General features: G+C 42.1%; 1 protein-coding gene across 1 annotated transcript; it reads left to right on the top strand.

The window, feature by feature from the left end:
* Positions 1-5,858: 5,858 nt before the first annotated feature.
* LOC131889629 (abnormal spindle-like microcephaly-associated protein homolog) lies at positions 5,859-18,107 on the top strand. Its single transcript, XM_059238768.1, is given in 23 exon segments — positions 5,859-6,121; positions 6,239-6,430; positions 6,504-6,710; positions 6,774-9,938; positions 10,020-10,195; positions 10,268-11,018; positions 11,097-11,297; positions 11,470-11,582; positions 11,647-12,178; positions 12,246-12,461; positions 12,543-12,655; positions 12,729-13,260; positions 13,327-13,521; positions 13,582-13,694; positions 13,759-14,143; positions 14,220-14,438; positions 14,536-14,648; positions 14,730-15,261; positions 15,328-15,522; positions 15,586-15,698; positions 15,771-17,079; positions 17,160-17,361; positions 17,464-18,107. Coding segments are annotated over 23 exon segments (10,206 nt in total). The 5' UTR covers positions 5,859-6,082; the 3' UTR covers positions 18,057-18,107.
* Positions 18,108-18,483: the final 376 nt, after the last annotated feature.

The raw sequence follows: 18,483 nt of genomic DNA, 5'->3' as shown, positions 1-18,483 counted from the left end.
AGATTCATTTACCGATATTTCAATTTTTGAAAGTGATAACCTCAATCACACTGCCGTTTTTGGCTTAAACATCAAACTATAAGACAAAATATCTTTTATGTTAAAAACTTTTTAATCCACTCTCTATACATAATAAGCCTTGGAAATGTGAAAAGCTAAGGAGCACATCAAACCGAATATGAGGGGATGCTGTTTGTTATTGTTAATCATTTGGATGGTTTGGTATTCAGCATTACCTGTGTTCATTGTCACAAAAGCTTTAAGTTGATTGATTAGCTACTGGTGCCTAAAACACCAGAGCAAGATTAAGAACTGAGGGTGGATAATGAAGTCATAAGTTATTTCAACATCATTTATTTTGGATTTTGATATGGAAGGATCAGAGAAAATGTTTGAGGGCACTTCCTTGCCAAAGTAAATTTGATGAAAAAGGCAACAAGTAACAAATTGAAAAGTATTTCCGCTTTTGTATCCTGATAAAGAAATGGAGTTTGCTAATGGTTGAATTGTAAATGTTCCTTGCCACCCTCAAAGAGCATTGCGTACATTTCCTGGAAGTCAAGTTGTCCAAAATGTGAAGATGTACTGACCAGGCCGGCCTCAACTTTCTGTTGTCCGAATCAAGACAAACAAGTGTAATGTCAGAACTGTTCCAAGCAACTTTGCCAGGTGGCCACAGCAGTGGCCAAAATTTCCAGATGTGGCTACTTTTGAATCTCAATGGCCACAAAATATATGGATGACTTCAGACCTTTAATGTTGTCACCAGATGACTACTTTTGACATTCTCTGTTCAAAAATAAAAATGAATGGGCATCAAACCTTTTTACTGTACACCAAATTGGCTACTCTATTGAACAGTTAGTTCAAATTTGGTTTTGATTAAGTTCTGTTTATATCCGCAATCTATAGACAAAATCATAATTCAACACCAAAATTGGTGGTAGCTTTAGAAATTATGATGATTGAATGCTTCCAGACTAATACTCCTTGAAATTAAGTTTCAAAATTAGTTCAAAAATGATTTTGCTGTGGCATTGGGATTTGAATTCCTCATGCAAGAAAAAGAAAATTCAAGGAAAAATATGAATATGGGGCGGCATCCTGATCTCTGCAAAACATTTTCTCTCATCACCCCAAATCAAATACTAATAGCAAGGGTTGGAAAAATATTTATGATTAAAATCAAAATACAATTTCTTTGGTTATTCATACATTTTGGTGTATTTGCTTGATAATTGCTTTTTAATGATGTTTTGCTCTGTGGGTTGTCTTGTCTTGAAATCAATGAACAATTGAAGTTCCCAACAGACTGACATCTACAACTTTCTTTGTGAGGTTCATATTTTGAAGCATCCTGACGTCATGGTCTAGGACAATTGTGCACTGATAACTTATGGTTTAATTCATGGAAAAAAGATTGAAAACATCTTCAGGTATTTGACTATCAATGCCAACTAAAGGGCTTGTCAGAGAAAAGTCACTCTGACCAAGCCACTTGAGACTTTGCTTTGAACACATTTTGGTAGTTGGGCAGCAGGGTGTTGAGCTGATTGGCCTCTCTTACGTTACGCAGTTTCAACCAAAGCAGACAAACAAGCCATCAACTACTGGCTCCCAGAATTCGGAAATTGATTTTGAGAATCACGTAACTAAATGTGTTAAATGCCGATCCCCATCCCACATACCAGGCAGCCGCAAGGGAGCCAAAGAAATCACAAAAATCTCATGAGTGTCGTTTCTCTGACTAGCCCTCTAATGCCAACCAACACATGTAATGTTAGGGATACATGTAAGTCCTCTGTTTTTTTTGGTAATCCTACCGTCGAAATTCGCGAAAATGAATTTTTGCTCAAAATAGCCAAACAAATTCCAACATGTAATTCAGGCTAAACCTATTTAAGCTAAAACTATCTTGCTGACCCCAACTAGTTTGCTACCTCTAATAGGGCATGTCAAGTGAAGGAAATTTAAGGGAAAATGTGGTCCTGCACCCTGATTTTGGGCATTTTGGGGAGGGAGAACAAAGACAAACATCAGTCACCTTGTATCATCCATCCAATGAATTTTCAATAATTGAGTGATTTTGAGTGAGCTGTGTTACAAACCCCAACAAAATGAACATGTTTGGTGTAATTTAGTGAAGGCATCATCAAATTGGCTCAATACCTTGATGCCATTTGTTTGGAGGGGCAGGTAAAATGAAATAAATGTCAAAATTCAATGCATGCATAGTGCGGTTTGTCTGGGCATGTTGCCTTTGATTTTACTCCATGAAATAACGTCAGTTGTTCATGAATGGGTTCACTTTACAGTATATTCTTTTGTAGAGGCCCTCAAATGATACTATTTAAGCTTCAATTTGGCCCCCATTTATGCTGGCAAATTGGCAAGCCTAGGAAGTTTCCCCAGTGGAGTAATCGGAAGAACAGAATGAAGGGGCAGTATAGCTCTTTCCTTGAAATGAGGATAATAGGCTGGTTTCAAAGCTGCTGAACAACCCATGGCCCACTGGACCAAAGTTAACATCTTGCCAAGTCAAGTCAAGCCTTTATTCTCAGGGCTGATGAATGACGTCTGTTCAAGCTATTCAAGAGGAAAGGTTGAGAACGCAAGCATCTGGGTAAAAAAAAAGAGACTTCTGGCCCTAATCATCTAAGTGGTTTAACTTTTAAGCTCAAGGATATGTCCTTAAGCTGATGTTGCCTCTAGCATGAAGCCTTATTTTTTCGGCATGATGTTTAAGGCTCAGACTAATTCAAGAGTCAAACAACATGTAGAAGTTCAACCCTCTTGAAATGAGCATGAACAAGGATCCTGCCCTTAGGATCCTTCAAGAAGAACGACCATGACAATGAGAAATTCAAAAGATGTATAGTTAAAGCTTGTCCTTGTAAAAAAGATTAGTCTTAGAGACCACCCTTATGGAACTTCTAGTTCCTATTTACTTTCCTGGCCTTCTGAGGGAAGTTTTTTTAAACGCTCATACCTCTGAGTTAAGGCTAAGACGTTACCCAGAATGAGCATCTGTTAACCACTTTTGCCAGTGTATTTTCATACTGATGAACGTCCAAGCGCCTAAGAACGAGGTGAAAGCTTTAAAAAACAGTCTTCAGGTGAGTAATCTTACTCAAGAAATAAGCTATCTTTAACCTGGTTAAAGGGCAACTACCACAACATTGAAATTCTTTCAAAAAACGAAGGTGCATGTTCATCTGTATAATAAGCATCATTTGATCACCAATTCGATGAAAATTGTGTAAAGGTTTAAGTAAGATTTAGTGAAACATCAGGTCTGCACGTAAAACTCATTAAAGGACGACTCTCAGAGTTCTCCTTGAACCATCTTATCCTGTTTGTTCCAATGTTCTACATCAGGCCGTTTTAAAGTTTTATTTGAGCAAAAAAAAATTGGGCTTGAACAAGATTTCTTGCACACAATTCAAAAAATGCTCTTATGTTCAAAAAATGTTCATCTTGGGTGAGATTTGAGCATAGAAATTTGTTTTCATTGCATGCATCTCATATTTCAAAGCGGCCTTTAACAAGAGCTCCAATTAGTATCTTTATCCATATAGTTCAATAGAGAAGGGCTTTGGGATTTCATATTAGTGCGCCCTCTGGTACTACCATGAAGAAAGTGTCACCACACTTCTTACTGATGACAAAATGTTGGCACCAAATATTATATTTGTATTTCTGCATGTTTTTGTCACTTGCCATGTAATAATGTCTTTTTCAAGTGAATGTTGGGCTCAAATGGTTTAAAATACCGGGTGTTGAGGATAAAATAAAACAAATTTGTCGCTTTCACTTAAAATCATCATAAATTTCTTAAAAGGTAATTTTGAGAGCTAAAATTCCAACATGTTAAAGATCAGACCACGTAAAATTTACGGGTTTTTCGACATTTTTTTTAAATTTAAATCTAAGTTTTCGAAATATGATGCTTTTGAAGCAATGAGTTAAGCCAATCTTGTTCAAAAACAGTGACAAAAATGCGGATTTTGCCTGGAGGGAAATTTTCAATGATGCTTCAATTTTTTTGGCAAAGAACTTTAATTGAAGGGGGCCTTTCTTTGCAAGTTTCTTTCTCAACATAGGACCACATAGCATAGTGCAGAGTTTTAAGATCTGGAGAATTTGAGGGCCATAATTTGGGCCTCCAAAGCAGGATTCCCTTGTTATCCAAATAGGAGATTGTTTTTTGGCTGAATAAGCAGGAGCAAAGTTATATTGAAAGACAAAGAGCCGGTTTCATGCTACTTTTCTCATCCAGGGTACCACTGTAGACTTGAAAACCTAAATGTAGGCATATGCATGATGCATTGGTTTGTTTGGAACTGCCTTGATGCATTTTTTTATTCCAGCTATCCTTCTTGGATGTCTAAATGCTGGTGTTCTTGCATTCCTAGGAGGGAGATTAGGGTCAACTTACCAATCAAGACAGTTTTTGACATCATAGATAGCCTGGCGGCCACTTTGAGGTTCAAATTGAATTCTATAGAAGTTCATCCCGCACACAGTAAAGCTGCAATGGATTCTCTTTTTGATGTTATGAATTTTGGCATTGTTTTTTGGGGGTATTTTTGTTTAAATAAATGAAAAGAGTGGACATTGACAAAATTATTGATATGAAACTCACGCACCCTTGAGAGATTTCAAGGATTTTAGAAAAGGTAATTGTGGGTCTAATCTTATCCTCGACACCCGGTAATTGTCGAACGATTTCCTTAGACGGGGAACAATTTTTTCACTGAAAATTTGGAAGCACTGGATGTGCTGAAATCATGATAGTTCTTGCCACAATTGTGGCGCAGGCTGACTAGCTCACACAGCTGAAATCCGATCCAGTATTTCACACGTCTCTTTATTGGTCTTCTAATTTAAATATTTTTTTACTATATTTGAAACTTGTGATTTGGTTTACCTCAACTGTGTGAGGGGAATTACTTATCGGAAAACAAATAAATTCATCAAAACATTCATGTTCACTTAAATGTACAATGAGATTAATCCATACTTACATTTACTTACATATTGTGACTCGGTCCTTAAGCACGCACTGACCATTTCAATCAATTTCTGGATTTGTGTTCGCCAACCCACAATAAAAAGCAACCTTTTTATGGGCCAAAAGTGTGGGTATATGTAGAAATTTGGCTTAATCTTCCTTTAAATTGGGAAGCAACTAGAATGACCATTTATTTGCTTAATTGAAAGTAAAGATTCCAATGTAAATCACTTTGTGGCTTCAGTTTATCAATTTCATGGAATGCGACATGAATCTTATGGAAGAACATTGTTAACGCCGCCAAGTTTAGTTCCATCGTGAGATTTTTTGCTTTTCTACCCTTCTGGGCATCTTTTCAGTGAAATAATGCTAGGAAAATGCTAAAATGCTAGACACATTTCACAATGCTTGGACCATGCAATTAATGCTAGTTTAATACTAAAAACCAGACCAATCTTAATAAAAATATTCCATTGCTTACGGCCTTGTTTTGTATTAGCCTCGGCTAATTCTCAAAAATTGGCTTAGAAAAATGCTACCTAGCCAGTCTGTTCTACGTCTCGGAACTGGGGTTGTTCTGCCCTCGTCTTGCATAGGACGTTGGCAGTTTCATCGTTTCCTTTTGAAATGTCATCACAGATTACCTAGTTTCCTACGTCCGGTCAATGAACGGCGTTCATCGGTAAATGATGGTGGATCATGTGAAACTCTTCGTCACCCTGAAGTCGGAGTAAACGACTTTCTCAACTTCCAACGACGTTAGAGCCGTTTGAGCTTTCGAGGCTGCGCTTTCGGGCGAGGAAGGACAAGGTGGCCGAGGCAGGCAGTGGCAGAGTGGCTGCCTAGGCCGCACTCCACTGATCATTTCAAATCCAAGTGGCAAACTGACTACTTACTTCTCACCGACTTTGGGTTGCCACCTGAAATTAGAATCAAGCCATCCCAAGGCCCGTGATTGGGATTGGAGGTTTTAATAAAGGTTTGTCGAATGCTAGTGGAAACCCGCATCAATCAATGTCCGTGGAATTTCTGAATCACCTTCCATCCTAGTTACGGTTAGCCCTGAGCATGATTCGTCAACGTCTCGGGGGAGCTCAGGCTTTCCAGGTACGATTACCACCTGATGAGTGATGGACCACGACCGTCAAGTTCATCTTCTCAATTCAATGAAGGGGTCCGACAACCTAATGGTGTGCGTTAACGTTGTTTCGGGGACTGTTTCAGATCAATTGCACGCCACCGGAGGAGAAGAAACGCCGCCAGAAGAGGCGGGAACAAGAAGCCAGTCATGAAATGGTCACTTTGCTTCTCGTCCCGTTTTGTTCCATTCCTCGGGTGGCCTTTGAAAATATCAAGTTGGGTCAAGCCGCTGTGAGGCATGTTACCATTCAAAACCCGGGCCATAAGCCGCTTAAGGTGAGATATGTGGAATGGAGGATGGCTGGGACGAAATAAGTGACCTTTTTGTCGGTGTTTTGCCCACCTCTAGGTGGCCTTGTCGTCCATGCCCAAGTCGGATCGGGGCTTTGAAGTAGATTTTGCCCAGTTTACACTCCCTGGACGTCATGAGGTGGTGCTAAGGGTTGGATGGGTGCCCCAGAAAGGTGGGAACGTGAGGGAAAAAATCGGTGTCAAGTATGGATCATGCATGACCCAGATTCTGTTGGTGGGCTCATGTCTAGCCCCCATTGAGCAGGTAAGTCCTCGCATTTCGGCCGTTAGTCTACGGGAGTTGACTATTTCTACCATTAAATTGCAGCCCAAGTCTCTCAAGCCCAAACGTGCACCTCTGTCATCATCAAATTTGAGCCGTCATCGTTCGAGCGTCCGAGAAACTAAGGCAGCCGTAACACCTAAACCCACCGTGACCTTGCCGAAGAATCCTATTGAACGCGAGGTAGAAGCACAACCCACGTTTCGACCGCTCTCGACCGACGATGTCGAGAATCAAGCGCCCAATCGCTTTTTGTCGGTACCAGCCACGCCCCATCAAACGACGCAATCGTGGTCGCCCCAAAAGGTGGCTCACATTTCCCAAGAGGCGGCTTTGAATGAGACCAGCTTTTTAGTGCCGAAACAGTTTCCTTTTCAACGGCCAGCCACGGTTTTACCCGGTGATGCTCGGCAACCTGGAAGCGATCCTTCATCAGAGAATCTCCGTAGAGAAACTTTTGTTAAGGACCCGCCGAGTTTCCTGAGCTCTACCCCTGCGCCGTCATCGGGTGATATCTTCAAGTTCTATGATGTGTCGGCCATTAAGAATGCTAGCAATCTTTGCGTGCAACATAAGACGTCCCAATCGGCGGAAAAGTGTTCCACTTCTAAAGAGCTCAAATTTGATGAAGTCACGGAAAGTCATTCAGAATTGCCTCCATTCAAAATGACCGGCGAAGCACTTGGTGAGACCGACGAGAGAGCTTTTCGACGTGAGACTTTCGTAGTGGATGAGATTCGCCAAGAAAATACGCAACAACAGATGCAACAACAATGCTACCATCATGAAAACCAACAGCAACAAAAGGGTTATCACCAACAATATCATATGCATCTTGAACAGCAGTCTGTTGCGGTAAGCAAATATAAGTTGGACGATGTCTCCCAACTTGTTCACCGAGTCATACTCGAAGAAGGGGAAGACGAAGAAATTGAGGATAAGGATGAATTGGAAGTTAAAAAACCAGAGTTTGAGCGATCATCGAACGAATCCAACGATATTTCTCTACCTAACTTAGCACGAGATCATTGTGAAACTGAGGAAGACTCTTTGATTGAAGACATCAAGTTAGATGACGTATCACTTTTGATTAAAGAGGCTATGAACATCACAGAAGATTTGGAGAACGACCAACATGAAGGCCAAAAAGAAGATATTCCCGATCCATCCTTGTGTGAGTTACAACCCAACCGAACCTACGATAAAGAAGACGAGCGTAAAGAGCCAATGAATTTGACATTTGAAAAAGATGCCGAGATCTCTGCCCCAAAAGATCATTTTACCACCAATGAAACCCAGGATAATGTTCAAGAATTGGATGAAACGTCAGAAAAATCGTATGACAGGGGATTTCAACCAATGTCGACTCTGTATGAAGAATCGTCTATTCCCGAATCTTTTGCTCAATCCTCGCGAAACCTGACACAAGCCAAGAATCAATCCGTGAAACATGAATTTTCGTCCTACAATTCGAAGAAATTGGTCTCCACTCTTTCTGGTACAACTCATTCGAGCCAGTTTTGCGAGTACAATGAGAACGAGGAATGCGTTCAATACTCTGAGATTGAAACTATTCAAGAAGTTGAGGAAATGTGGGAGGAAATTGTTCAAGAAGAAAGGCACAAATTGCTTGTTGAGGATGTCGAAGTCCAAGAAGAATCTCGGCTCATGGATGTTTCCCTTTTAATCCAAGAAGCCATCAGCAACGAAGGTCAAGAAGTTACCATGCAAGAAATGAACGAGGAAGAAATCCATCATCTTGAACAAGAGGCTGGAATTGAGGGATCTTGGAATGAAAACGAGCGGACTTTCGACAAGACACCAGAAACCGCCGAGATCATTGAGCAACGCGATGCCTCCATCGTGTTTCCCTACCCCGTTCAAGATCAGAAGGAAGCCAGTGTGTTGGAAAAGACAAGTCCTACTGAAATGAAAAGCTCTATTCTTGAGCCATTAATGGAGTCTCATCTTGAAAACGACGAAGACATAACGAATGTGTTTCATCTTCAACCTAAAGAGTCCCTCCCTTGTGAGAGCACGCCATATCGTGGGAGTCCTAGGCTTTCGGAAGTGTTGCCTCTCTCTAGTAGCCGTGCTCAAGATCTCGAGACTTTGTCTCAAATGGCAACGCAATCCGTCCCGGCTCCAATTCAAAGCAACGAAAAGAACGAGCTTGTTCGAGAAGAATTACCCGCTCACTTTTTTGAAATCACTTTTGACCAACCGTCAAAGCCTGTCACAGGTTTGTCTGATACTACTTTTAAGACTGCCAAAGTACCCTTGAAGCATCCCCGAAGATCTGAGCCCGTTCCGAAGATGGCAATTTCCAAGACAAAGCCAGGCAATGTGGCCAAAAGGGACAAGTCCGTGGCTAAACCTCGAGCTAACGAGACGTTTTCCTCCGTGAAACGACCTAAGCAATCTCTGCAACGCTTGACACTCATTAAACCCATGAAGTCTGCTCAGAGTCGAGCAACCGTGCGACACCCCAATCCCTTTGCAGCCAAGAACATGTATTATGACGAGCGATGGATCCAGAAGCAAGAGAGTGGTTTTACCCGGTGGCTCAATTTCATTCTGACCCCCGAAGCTCTCGATGATAGAGATGACCCTACAGCCGTTCCCGGGAAGATCGATGTAGCCAAAGTGTGGAAAGCATGATCGTCGAATGTTCGTGTTCCACGGGCACCCACTCGAGAAGTTATGTCCATGAGAGCTTATACGGTTCGTCGGAAAATGAACCAGTTGAGACGACATGCCTGCACTCTGTGGCAGACTCCAGGGGTTGCGCAAGTCATCACCAAGGTTGAGATTGAAATCGAGAAAAAGGGACTGATTATTAGGAAAGACAAGAGCCTGAACAAGGACGTCGGCATGAAGAAGAGCTTCCTCGAGCTACTCTTGAGCTACAACCCACTTTGGCTAAAGATTGGACTTGAGACCATCTATGGCGAGCTTCTCACCTTCACTGCTTCGGATGCGATCGGTTTGAGTCAATTCATTCTCACACGAATGCTCTCCAATCCAGATATTCAAACTCAATTTGCTCATCCTCACGTACCTCATCATTTTGGACCCGGTTACGAAGAAGCACTGAAGCAATACACCTTGAAAAAGTTCCTTCAAGTGGTGTTCTTTTTGGATCAAGCCAAGAGCCACCGTCTGATAAAGCACGATCCATGTCTGTTTTGCAAGGACTCCAAGGTCAAGGTAAGGCCACATCTAATCCTTTGTTTTTCAGATTAGCTCGCAGACCTCAAATGACGTTTCATTATGCCTTCTCTTTTAAAGATGTCCAAAGATATTCTTGTACAATTTTCGAGAGACTTTCTGGCTGGCGAAGGAGATGTAATCAAGCATCTGGCTTACTTGGGTTTTCTTGTCAATCACAAGCAAACTCCTCTTGACGAGTTCGACTATGCTGTAACCAACCTTGCTGTCGATCTCAAGGATGGAATCCGTCTCAGGTAATTCAAAGATAGATATTTTGATATTTCCAAAAGATTCATGTTTCTAGTGCTCTGCCACTATCTTTTCAGTCGTGTTGCTGGCCTATTTACCTCTCAAGAGCTGAGTGACAAATTGCGAATGCCCGCTCAATCAAGACTCCAAAAGGTGCACAACGTTGAGTTGGCACTCAAGGCTTTAAGAAACACCGGCAATGGGATTCCCAAAGATATCGATGCTCGCAGTGTCGTGGACGGCCATATGGAGAAGACCTTATCACTCATGTGGCATATCATTTACGGATTCCAATTGGACAGAATACTTAACGAAGGACGACTCCAGACAGAGGTCAAGCATCTGTTCAAGAGTCTTGAGTATCGACGTCAGATTGGGGATCAAGAAGCTGCCAAGGGCCTGGATTTCATCTTGGATTGCAAACGTCGTTCATTGGCCGAAGAATTTGGAAAAACTCCCGCAATAGCTCCGCTTGAAAATGATTGGATGAATTCTTCCAAAATAAAACTTTTGCTCGAATGGGCACGCCTCGTATGTGCCCATTACGGCCTGGAAGTGGAAAATCTGACTGTGTCGTTCTCTGATGGACGATGTTTGTGCTTCATGCTCCATCACTACTATCCAAGCTTCCTCCCCCGAGATCAAATCCAAATGCGAACCATGATGGCCCAACAACAAGGAAGTCCTGCCTCCTCAAACTCTCCGAATCTAAATTGCTCTCTCGACGATTCTTTCGGAGCTATGACGTATTCATTTGGCCGAACACCACAACTCTACGACGAACTTCTTAACAACGAAAAAGCTAATTTCAAGCTTATTCATGACAAGGTAACTATTTGGAATAAAGATTGAACTCAGGGCCAAACATTTTAGCCCCCAATTCACTTGCACTCTGGTTGGTTACAGATAAACGAATTGGGAGGGGTGCCCTTACTAATTCGAAGTGGAGACATGAGCAACACCATCCCTGATCAAAAAGTCACAACTACATTTTTGATCTATTTGGCGGCTCGGCTACTTGACCTGTCTGTTGAAATGACGGCTGCCAGAACAATTCAACTCGCCTGGAGAAAGTACCACGTCAATCAAGTGGAGAAGCAAATCAAGGTGAAATACGCCCTTTAGTACATAAATATCTCTCTCCTTTTTTACTTTATTTTTGTAACGTGAAATATACGTTGTAACCTGCAACAATTCAGATTAATCTGGCTTTTTCATTTTGGTTTACTAACCGGCTACGGCACGTAAGATAGATTACTGACATTTGCATTTTTTTCAGAGATGCCATGCGGCTGCCAAAGTCATTCAATTGCATGCCAGACGCTGGTTACGTAAGATCCACGTCCGAAAATACTTGAAAGCGACCCTAGTTATTCAGAGAAGCTATAGAAAGTAAGTTCAAAAGTAGCTAGTAACACGCTTTGCTCTTGACCTGATCACTTACATATCTCATTAGGTGTGTCTCTCGGAGGAAGTTGTTGAGTACGATAAATGGCAGAGTCGTCTTGAAGAGGCAGGCGAAAGAGTTGGCTCTCCACGAGCTCTGGAGACAATCGGCAATAATAATTCAAAGCGCATGGAGACGACACATTTGTCGGAAACACTTTCTATCCCTCCGAAGAAGTTGCTTGATGCTCCAGGCCATGAGAAGGAGGAAAGTCTTGAAAGCCAAGGCTGACTATGTGCTCAAATTCAAAGCCGCCACCATCATCCAAAGAGCTTGGAAGCGGTTCCAAGTTGTCCAAAAATATCAAGTTATGAATCAATCTGCCACCACGATTCAAGGCTGGTATCGTCAAATCCTAGCTAAACGAGTTTTGACGAGCTTGTTGGTAGCCAAACGGCAACAATCGTGCGTGAAGATTCAATCTTGGATTCGAATGGCTTTGATTCGCCAAGACTACTTGAAACGAAAACGTTCTTCCATTCTCATTCAGAAGCTATTTCGAGGCCATAAAATTCGGAATCAGTTTAGCATGGCCAAACAGGTTGGTGCAATTAGAGAATTGCTATTTTGATTATCATTTTTGCAACTGAAAATTTGTTTTGATACAGATTGCCCATGAAACGGTGTTGCCCCTATTCAAATCCATCGACGAAAAACTGCACTATTGCTTGCATTCAATTGAGCAATTCGATCAACGAGCAATTGAAAAAGCTCAGCTTGTTCGAAAGTATCTGGTTGCTAATCAGTTTGAAAACGATGAGGATGCTTCGTTGTCCAATGCCTTACACAGGACATTTTCCCGAATTCAAATGCAACGAATCGAGGTAGTGGCTTAATGCTTAATGCTACAGAAATAGTCGTGCGTAATTGCGTTTTTGCTCCTTACCAATCTTTTAACCTTTTAGAGTTTGGAAAAAAGTGCCATCATTCTGCAACGATGTGTTCGTGACTGGTTTCAAAGACTTCACAACGCTAAGATGAATGAATCCTCGCAGCTTATTCAACGATGGTACAGAAGGTAAGAGCCTAGAATAAAGAACTTGCACATAAAAGTGTCAGAGTTGGAAATCTGTCCTACAAACATTTTTCAGAATCAAATCGCGACGAACAATGATCAATGTTTTAAACCAAAGAATTGCACTCAAAAAACAAGCCAGGGAAATGGCTCTCCAACAACTAAGGCAACATTCAGCCACGATAATTCAAAGCCAATGGAGGCAATATATTTGTCGAAAACGATACCTGTCGTTACGACAAAGTTGCCGAATGCTTCAAGCAATGAGACGAAAGAAAATTCTAAAAGTCCAAGCTGATCAAATCTTGAAGTTTAAATCTGCATTGACTATTCAGCGTGCTTGGAAGCGTTTCCAAATGATCCAAGAATTAAGAAAGGAGATGAATTCTGCACTGGTGATCCAATGTTGGTATCGTCAAATTCAAGCTCGACGAATGCTACAATGTTTGAAAGAGAGGCAAAAGCAACGGGCTTGCTTAAAGATTCAAACGTGGTTCAGAACAAAGAAGGAACGTAAAAAGTTCGTCCGGATCCTGGAGACAGTCATAGTCATTCAAAAACGTTGCAAAGGATTGCTTGTGAGGAAGTCCTTTGAGGCCGTCAATGAGGTTTGTCTACATTTGTTTTGTCCCATGAGCGACACCCTTTTCCTCAAATAAGTTGGTTATTTTTAGGTTTCCTCCTGGACTAGTTTACCTGTCTGCGAGACCAAAGAGCAAAAGGTTGACCGAATTCGAGATTGGATATCCAAAATTACAATGATTTCGAGAAGGCAATTGAAATCAGCTCTTATTGGAACAGATGATGTGAATGGCTACGAACTTGCCTTACGAAAGCATCACCACAAGCTTGTTCATCGCCAGAATTTGGTAACATTGAAACTCATAATATCAGTTTGAGTAACACTGCAGTTTGAGAATTTATTCCAGAAATTTGCCATAGCTGCCAATTTGATTCAGGCTTCAATCGTTCGATGGCTAAATGTCTTGAGATTTCGACGAAGAACCCATGCCGCGTTGGTTATTCAAAAGTTCTACTCAGAGTAAGGGTTTCAGTTATGACTTTGTTGCATATAGATTCATTCTCATGTCAACCTCAATTTTCAGAGCCAAAACTCGAGAGGCACTCAAACTCGAAATCAACCGGAGAATTTCTCACAAGCGTTTGTTAGCACTGATCAATCAACGAAGACGGCTAAGAGCCTCCGTACTTATTCAGAGAGCTTGGCGCGAACGTCAATCTCGTCTAGCTTGGCAACGGCGAAATGACGCGGCAATCGCCGTTCAATGTTGGTTCCGTAGAATCTGCGCGAAAGAGATCCTGCATCAATTGATCATGGAGCACCGAAATCGGGCAGCCGTTAAATTACAAACATGGATGCGAATGTGTTTAGCCCGGAAGCAGTTCTTGAGACTATTGAGGGCGACTTTGATATTCCAGAAAGCATACCGCGGACAAAAACTGCGAAAAACCATCAGATTGACGCACATGGTGAGTTGAAGTTGGCCAAGTTTTTCTGTTTTGTGTGGAAAGAATACTGGTTATGTTTTTTATTCGCAAATTTTAGATAACGAACGCCACTCTTTTGCCATTGCATTTGCCGTTAACGGCGAAAAATGCACGCTTCCTTGAAAACTTACCCAATCTATGCGTTGATGCGGGAGAAATAAGTCTTTGTCATCGAATCATTGAGTGTCTGCATCCGGAAAGTGATTACCAAACTTGTAACGATTTCGAAACTGCCGTGATTCTCTGTCATCAGGCTTGCGTTCAAAAACGTGTGATTGTAAGTTCGATAGATTTTTATTTATTTTTGATCTCCTCTCTACACCTGATAGTGAGTAAATATGTTGTTTATTAATATTTAAATCTTTTTGTTCTAGAGTTGTCACGAGGCGTCTATTCTCATTCAAAGATCCGTCCGAGGATGGTTAGCACAAACTAGATTTTCTCGCCAACGCCAATCGGCTATAGTTATACAGCAATTCTACAAGAAGTAAGTTAGTTCCATTGGTCATGAAACTGGTGTGGGTGGGTGGGTGTGCCTTATCTAACCTGAATTACTTTTGCCCTTAAGAAATATGGCCAGGCGTAATCTCATCCGTATCATCACCAAGAGGATACTCGTGAAGAGAAAAGCCAAGGAAATTGCCATTCAAAGGGAACGAAACCAAGCCGCAACCGTGCTCCAGAGTCATTGGAGGCGTTTCGTGCTACGCACTCAGTTCTTGTCCCTTCGCCGGTCTTGTCTTTTGATTCAAGCGATTGCTCGAAGAAAGATTCTAAAGATCAAAGCTGAGCAAGAGTTGCGAGTTCAATCAGCTTTCATCATACAAAGAGCTTGGAAGCGACTTCAATCGAAGCGAGAATGGGAAAGGAACAATTGTGCGGCAATTTCGATTCAGTGCTGGTATCGCAAAATCTCAGCTCAGCGAATTGTCTCCGAATTGAGAGATATTAGAAGACAAAAGGCGTGCTTGAAGATTCAATCGTGGTTCAGAATGAGGAGACCTAGAGAAAAGTTCATTGCCCTCTGCAAGGCTGCAATCACTATTCAAAAGTGGTTCCGTGGATTTGTTGTGAGGAAATCCTTCAGACTGGTTCGAGAGGTAGTGTGGTATATTGATCATCATTTTCAACGACAATAGTGGATAATATCATTTGAAACATTGCAGATCCAAACGCAAACTTTGCTTCCACTATGCTCAAGTTTTGATGTGAACTGGTCGCAATGCGAAATGGGAGCACATGATCAAGATTCACGGATAACCAAGGTTTTCGCTTGTTTATGCTCTAAAAGTGATTTAAAGTCATCTTTAGACTTGGCTTTGGAGAGACACTACAATCAAATTCGGGAAAATCGAATGTTGGTAAGTTACTTGAACAATTAAAAGCTACTAAGAAGCCAGAGTATTAAAAAGTGACCTGTTCAGGAGTTGAATAAATCGGCTGAAACAATTCAAAGAGCCATTAGAAGATGGCAACGAACGTGCCAAATACAAAGAGAACTTGAGGCCTGCATCAAAATTCAACGCTTCTTTCGCAAGTAAGGATTTTTCTCTTCGAATGAATATCATGTATTATCGGCCGTTTATTTATCTACAATTCCGTACTTCAGAAACAAATCGAGACACCGATTGAACAACACAATATTACACCGCATCATCGCAAAGCAGGTTGCTCGTGAGGAGAAAATGCAAAATGCCGCACTCTTAATCCAGACTCAATGGAGGCGATATGTTTGTCACAGAAGATATATTACCTTACGAAGAATGTGTTTAAGGATTCAATCCAGTCTTCGGGACAAGATCCAAAAGGCCAAAGCTCATCATGAACTCGAAATCAAGGCTGCTAACATCATTCAAAGAGCGTGCCGAAGATATAGAGCTGCTCAGAGATGGAAACTAATGAGAAAGGCTGCAATAGTGATCCAATGCTGGTTCCGACAAATCTTGGCGAGGAAAGTTCTGTGTCAATTAGTCTTTGCTCGCCAAGACAAGTCGGCGCTCTCCATTCAGAGAGCTTGGAAACGATATCGAGTGGTCCAACAATGGAAATCGAGCAATGCCTCTGCAACCACTATCCAATGCTGGTATCGACAGATTTTGGCCAAACGTGCTCGGGATTACTTGGTTCAACGTCGTCGAGAAACGTCGGCGTGTGCAATCCAGAAAGCATGGAAACGGTTTCAAGTAGCTCGTAAGTGGAAGTCGAGGAACGTGGCTTCGATCAGAATTCAGTGCTGGTATCGACGTGTGCTAGCCACCAGGGTTCTGCGCAATTTACTTCATGTTCGGCGAGAAACGTCGGCTCTCAAGATCCAGAGAGCTTGGAAACGATATCGAGTGGTCCAGCAATGGAAATCGAGCAATGCCTGTGCAACCACTATCCAATGCTGGTACAGGCAGATCTTAGCGAGAAGAGCTCTTCATCAACTCCGCGAATCTCGTCGTGCGACTGCAGCAACCCAAATCCAGAGGGCCTGGAGACGTCATCAGTGTATTCAAAATTTCAAGTTCAAGAATTTTACTGCAATCAAAATTCAATGCTGGTTCCGACAAATCTTGGCCAGGCGGGCTGTCAAAAAGTTACTTCTGCATCGACGAGTATTATCCGCTTTCAAGATTCAAGGGGCCTGGAGGAAACATCGAGCCCGTGAATGTGCAAGAAAGCGCAAAAATGCAATTGTGTCAATTCAGTGCTGGTATCGTCAAAGTCTGGCTCGAAGAACACTAGAGACCTTGCGAGCGGAACGCAACGAGCAATTGTACCAAGAGAGAGTCAAAGTTGCCGGACTCTCGGTGCAATCTGCCATGAGGATGTGGGTAGTTCGTAAGCAATTTGTGCGCATCCGACGTGCTGTGGTTTTGATTCAGCGAGTCTACCGCGGACATCGAGTTCGAGAGGCCTTCAAGGTCACTTGCAAGGTATTATTGATCTGGTAGTTGTACATCTCGGAAATGATAGTTCGTTATGCCAATCAATCGGGCTCTCCCAAATATTTCAGGTCAAACAAGAGGTGCTTTTGCCAAACTACGATGTGAATGAGGAATTGGGCAAGAAAATCGAGCAAGCCCGACAAAAAGTACAAACTGCCAACCAAAATGCCACTGAGGACAAGAAATTAGGAAATAGGACAGCTTTAGCATTGGACTGCTTATACACCAGCCGAGATATGGCGCAACTTTTGCAAATCCTGAATGACTTGGGTGAGTTTGGATTCGAGAGAATACCATCTATTTGAGTACCATTTATTCAAGAATGCCACTTTCTTGCTCTTTTCGACTGACTTTTTTTTCTCATTTCCCAAGATGTGTCCACTCGATTTTCTGCCAATTGCTGTGACCAAATCGTAGCGGAAAAGGATCGGTGCATTCGGATTCTGCTAGATCTTTTACTGCGATGTAATCGTTCCATTCCACATATGGAACTCATTTCCACCACACTAGACGTGTTCATTAGTTTGGCCAAGTACGAACCGTCCCGAGTGATCTTGAACGGGATAGCAAATGACCTAGTCGGAACGATCATGGAGGTGCTCCACATCTTCTATAAGGACAAATTCGTGGACATATACACCAAAGGCTTGGCCCTTCTTTGGTTATTGTCCTTTGATGACAACGCCCAGACCATCATGCGTTCAGCAAATGTCACCAAGAAAATCCTGGAGATGCACAAATTCTATCACCGCATTCACTCGAAGCAACTGGAGCAAGAGAGAAGACGAAGCAACTACCTACCTGCCCATTTCAAGAAATCCCAAGCCAAGTTCAAAATCCAAAAATTAAGCCTGTGTCCGCCTTGGAAAATGCGATCCCATGAAATTTGTCACCACAAGGAGCCATTCTTGGCCTCTGAGGTGGTACTCAAAAGGCTAGCCTTGAAGCCCTTACCATTGCCCTAACCATCTCTGTGTAGAGTGTGAAACAACAATAAAGCCAATCATACAAAATTGTCCAGATTTGATATTTCCTTCAATGCACACTTGTCCTTCAAATGGAACACAAAACTTTGCGTCGCATAGGGAAGAAGGGCCTCATACTGATAAAAAATCCAAGATAAAAAGCCTTGCCAGTCTTGGGTCAGAACAAACACGTACGTAGGTCTGGCGTCGTGATGATTCATCTCCGTAATAATCCGCCTAGTCATCATAATCGGTACCCCTAATACCTCGAAAGTCGAACAATCCAACACTGACCAGATCCTTTCCGCCATCAGATCTGGATTACCTTTCAATTTCCCTCTCGTTTCTTGTTACAACTTACGACTGCTGTCTTCTTGGCTTTTGAGCCTGAACATGCCTGAATGGCAAGAATGCCAGCTGCTGCCTG

Source organism: Tigriopus californicus, chromosome 10 (assembly GCF_007210705.1).
Source record: "Tigriopus californicus strain San Diego chromosome 10, Tcal_SD_v2.1, whole genome shotgun sequence".
Taxonomy (NCBI): Eukaryota; Metazoa; Arthropoda; class Copepoda; order Harpacticoida; family Harpacticidae; genus Tigriopus; species Tigriopus californicus.
The sequence above is the reverse complement of the archived record's forward strand: the minus strand, read 5'-3'. Positions and strand labels throughout refer to the sequence as shown.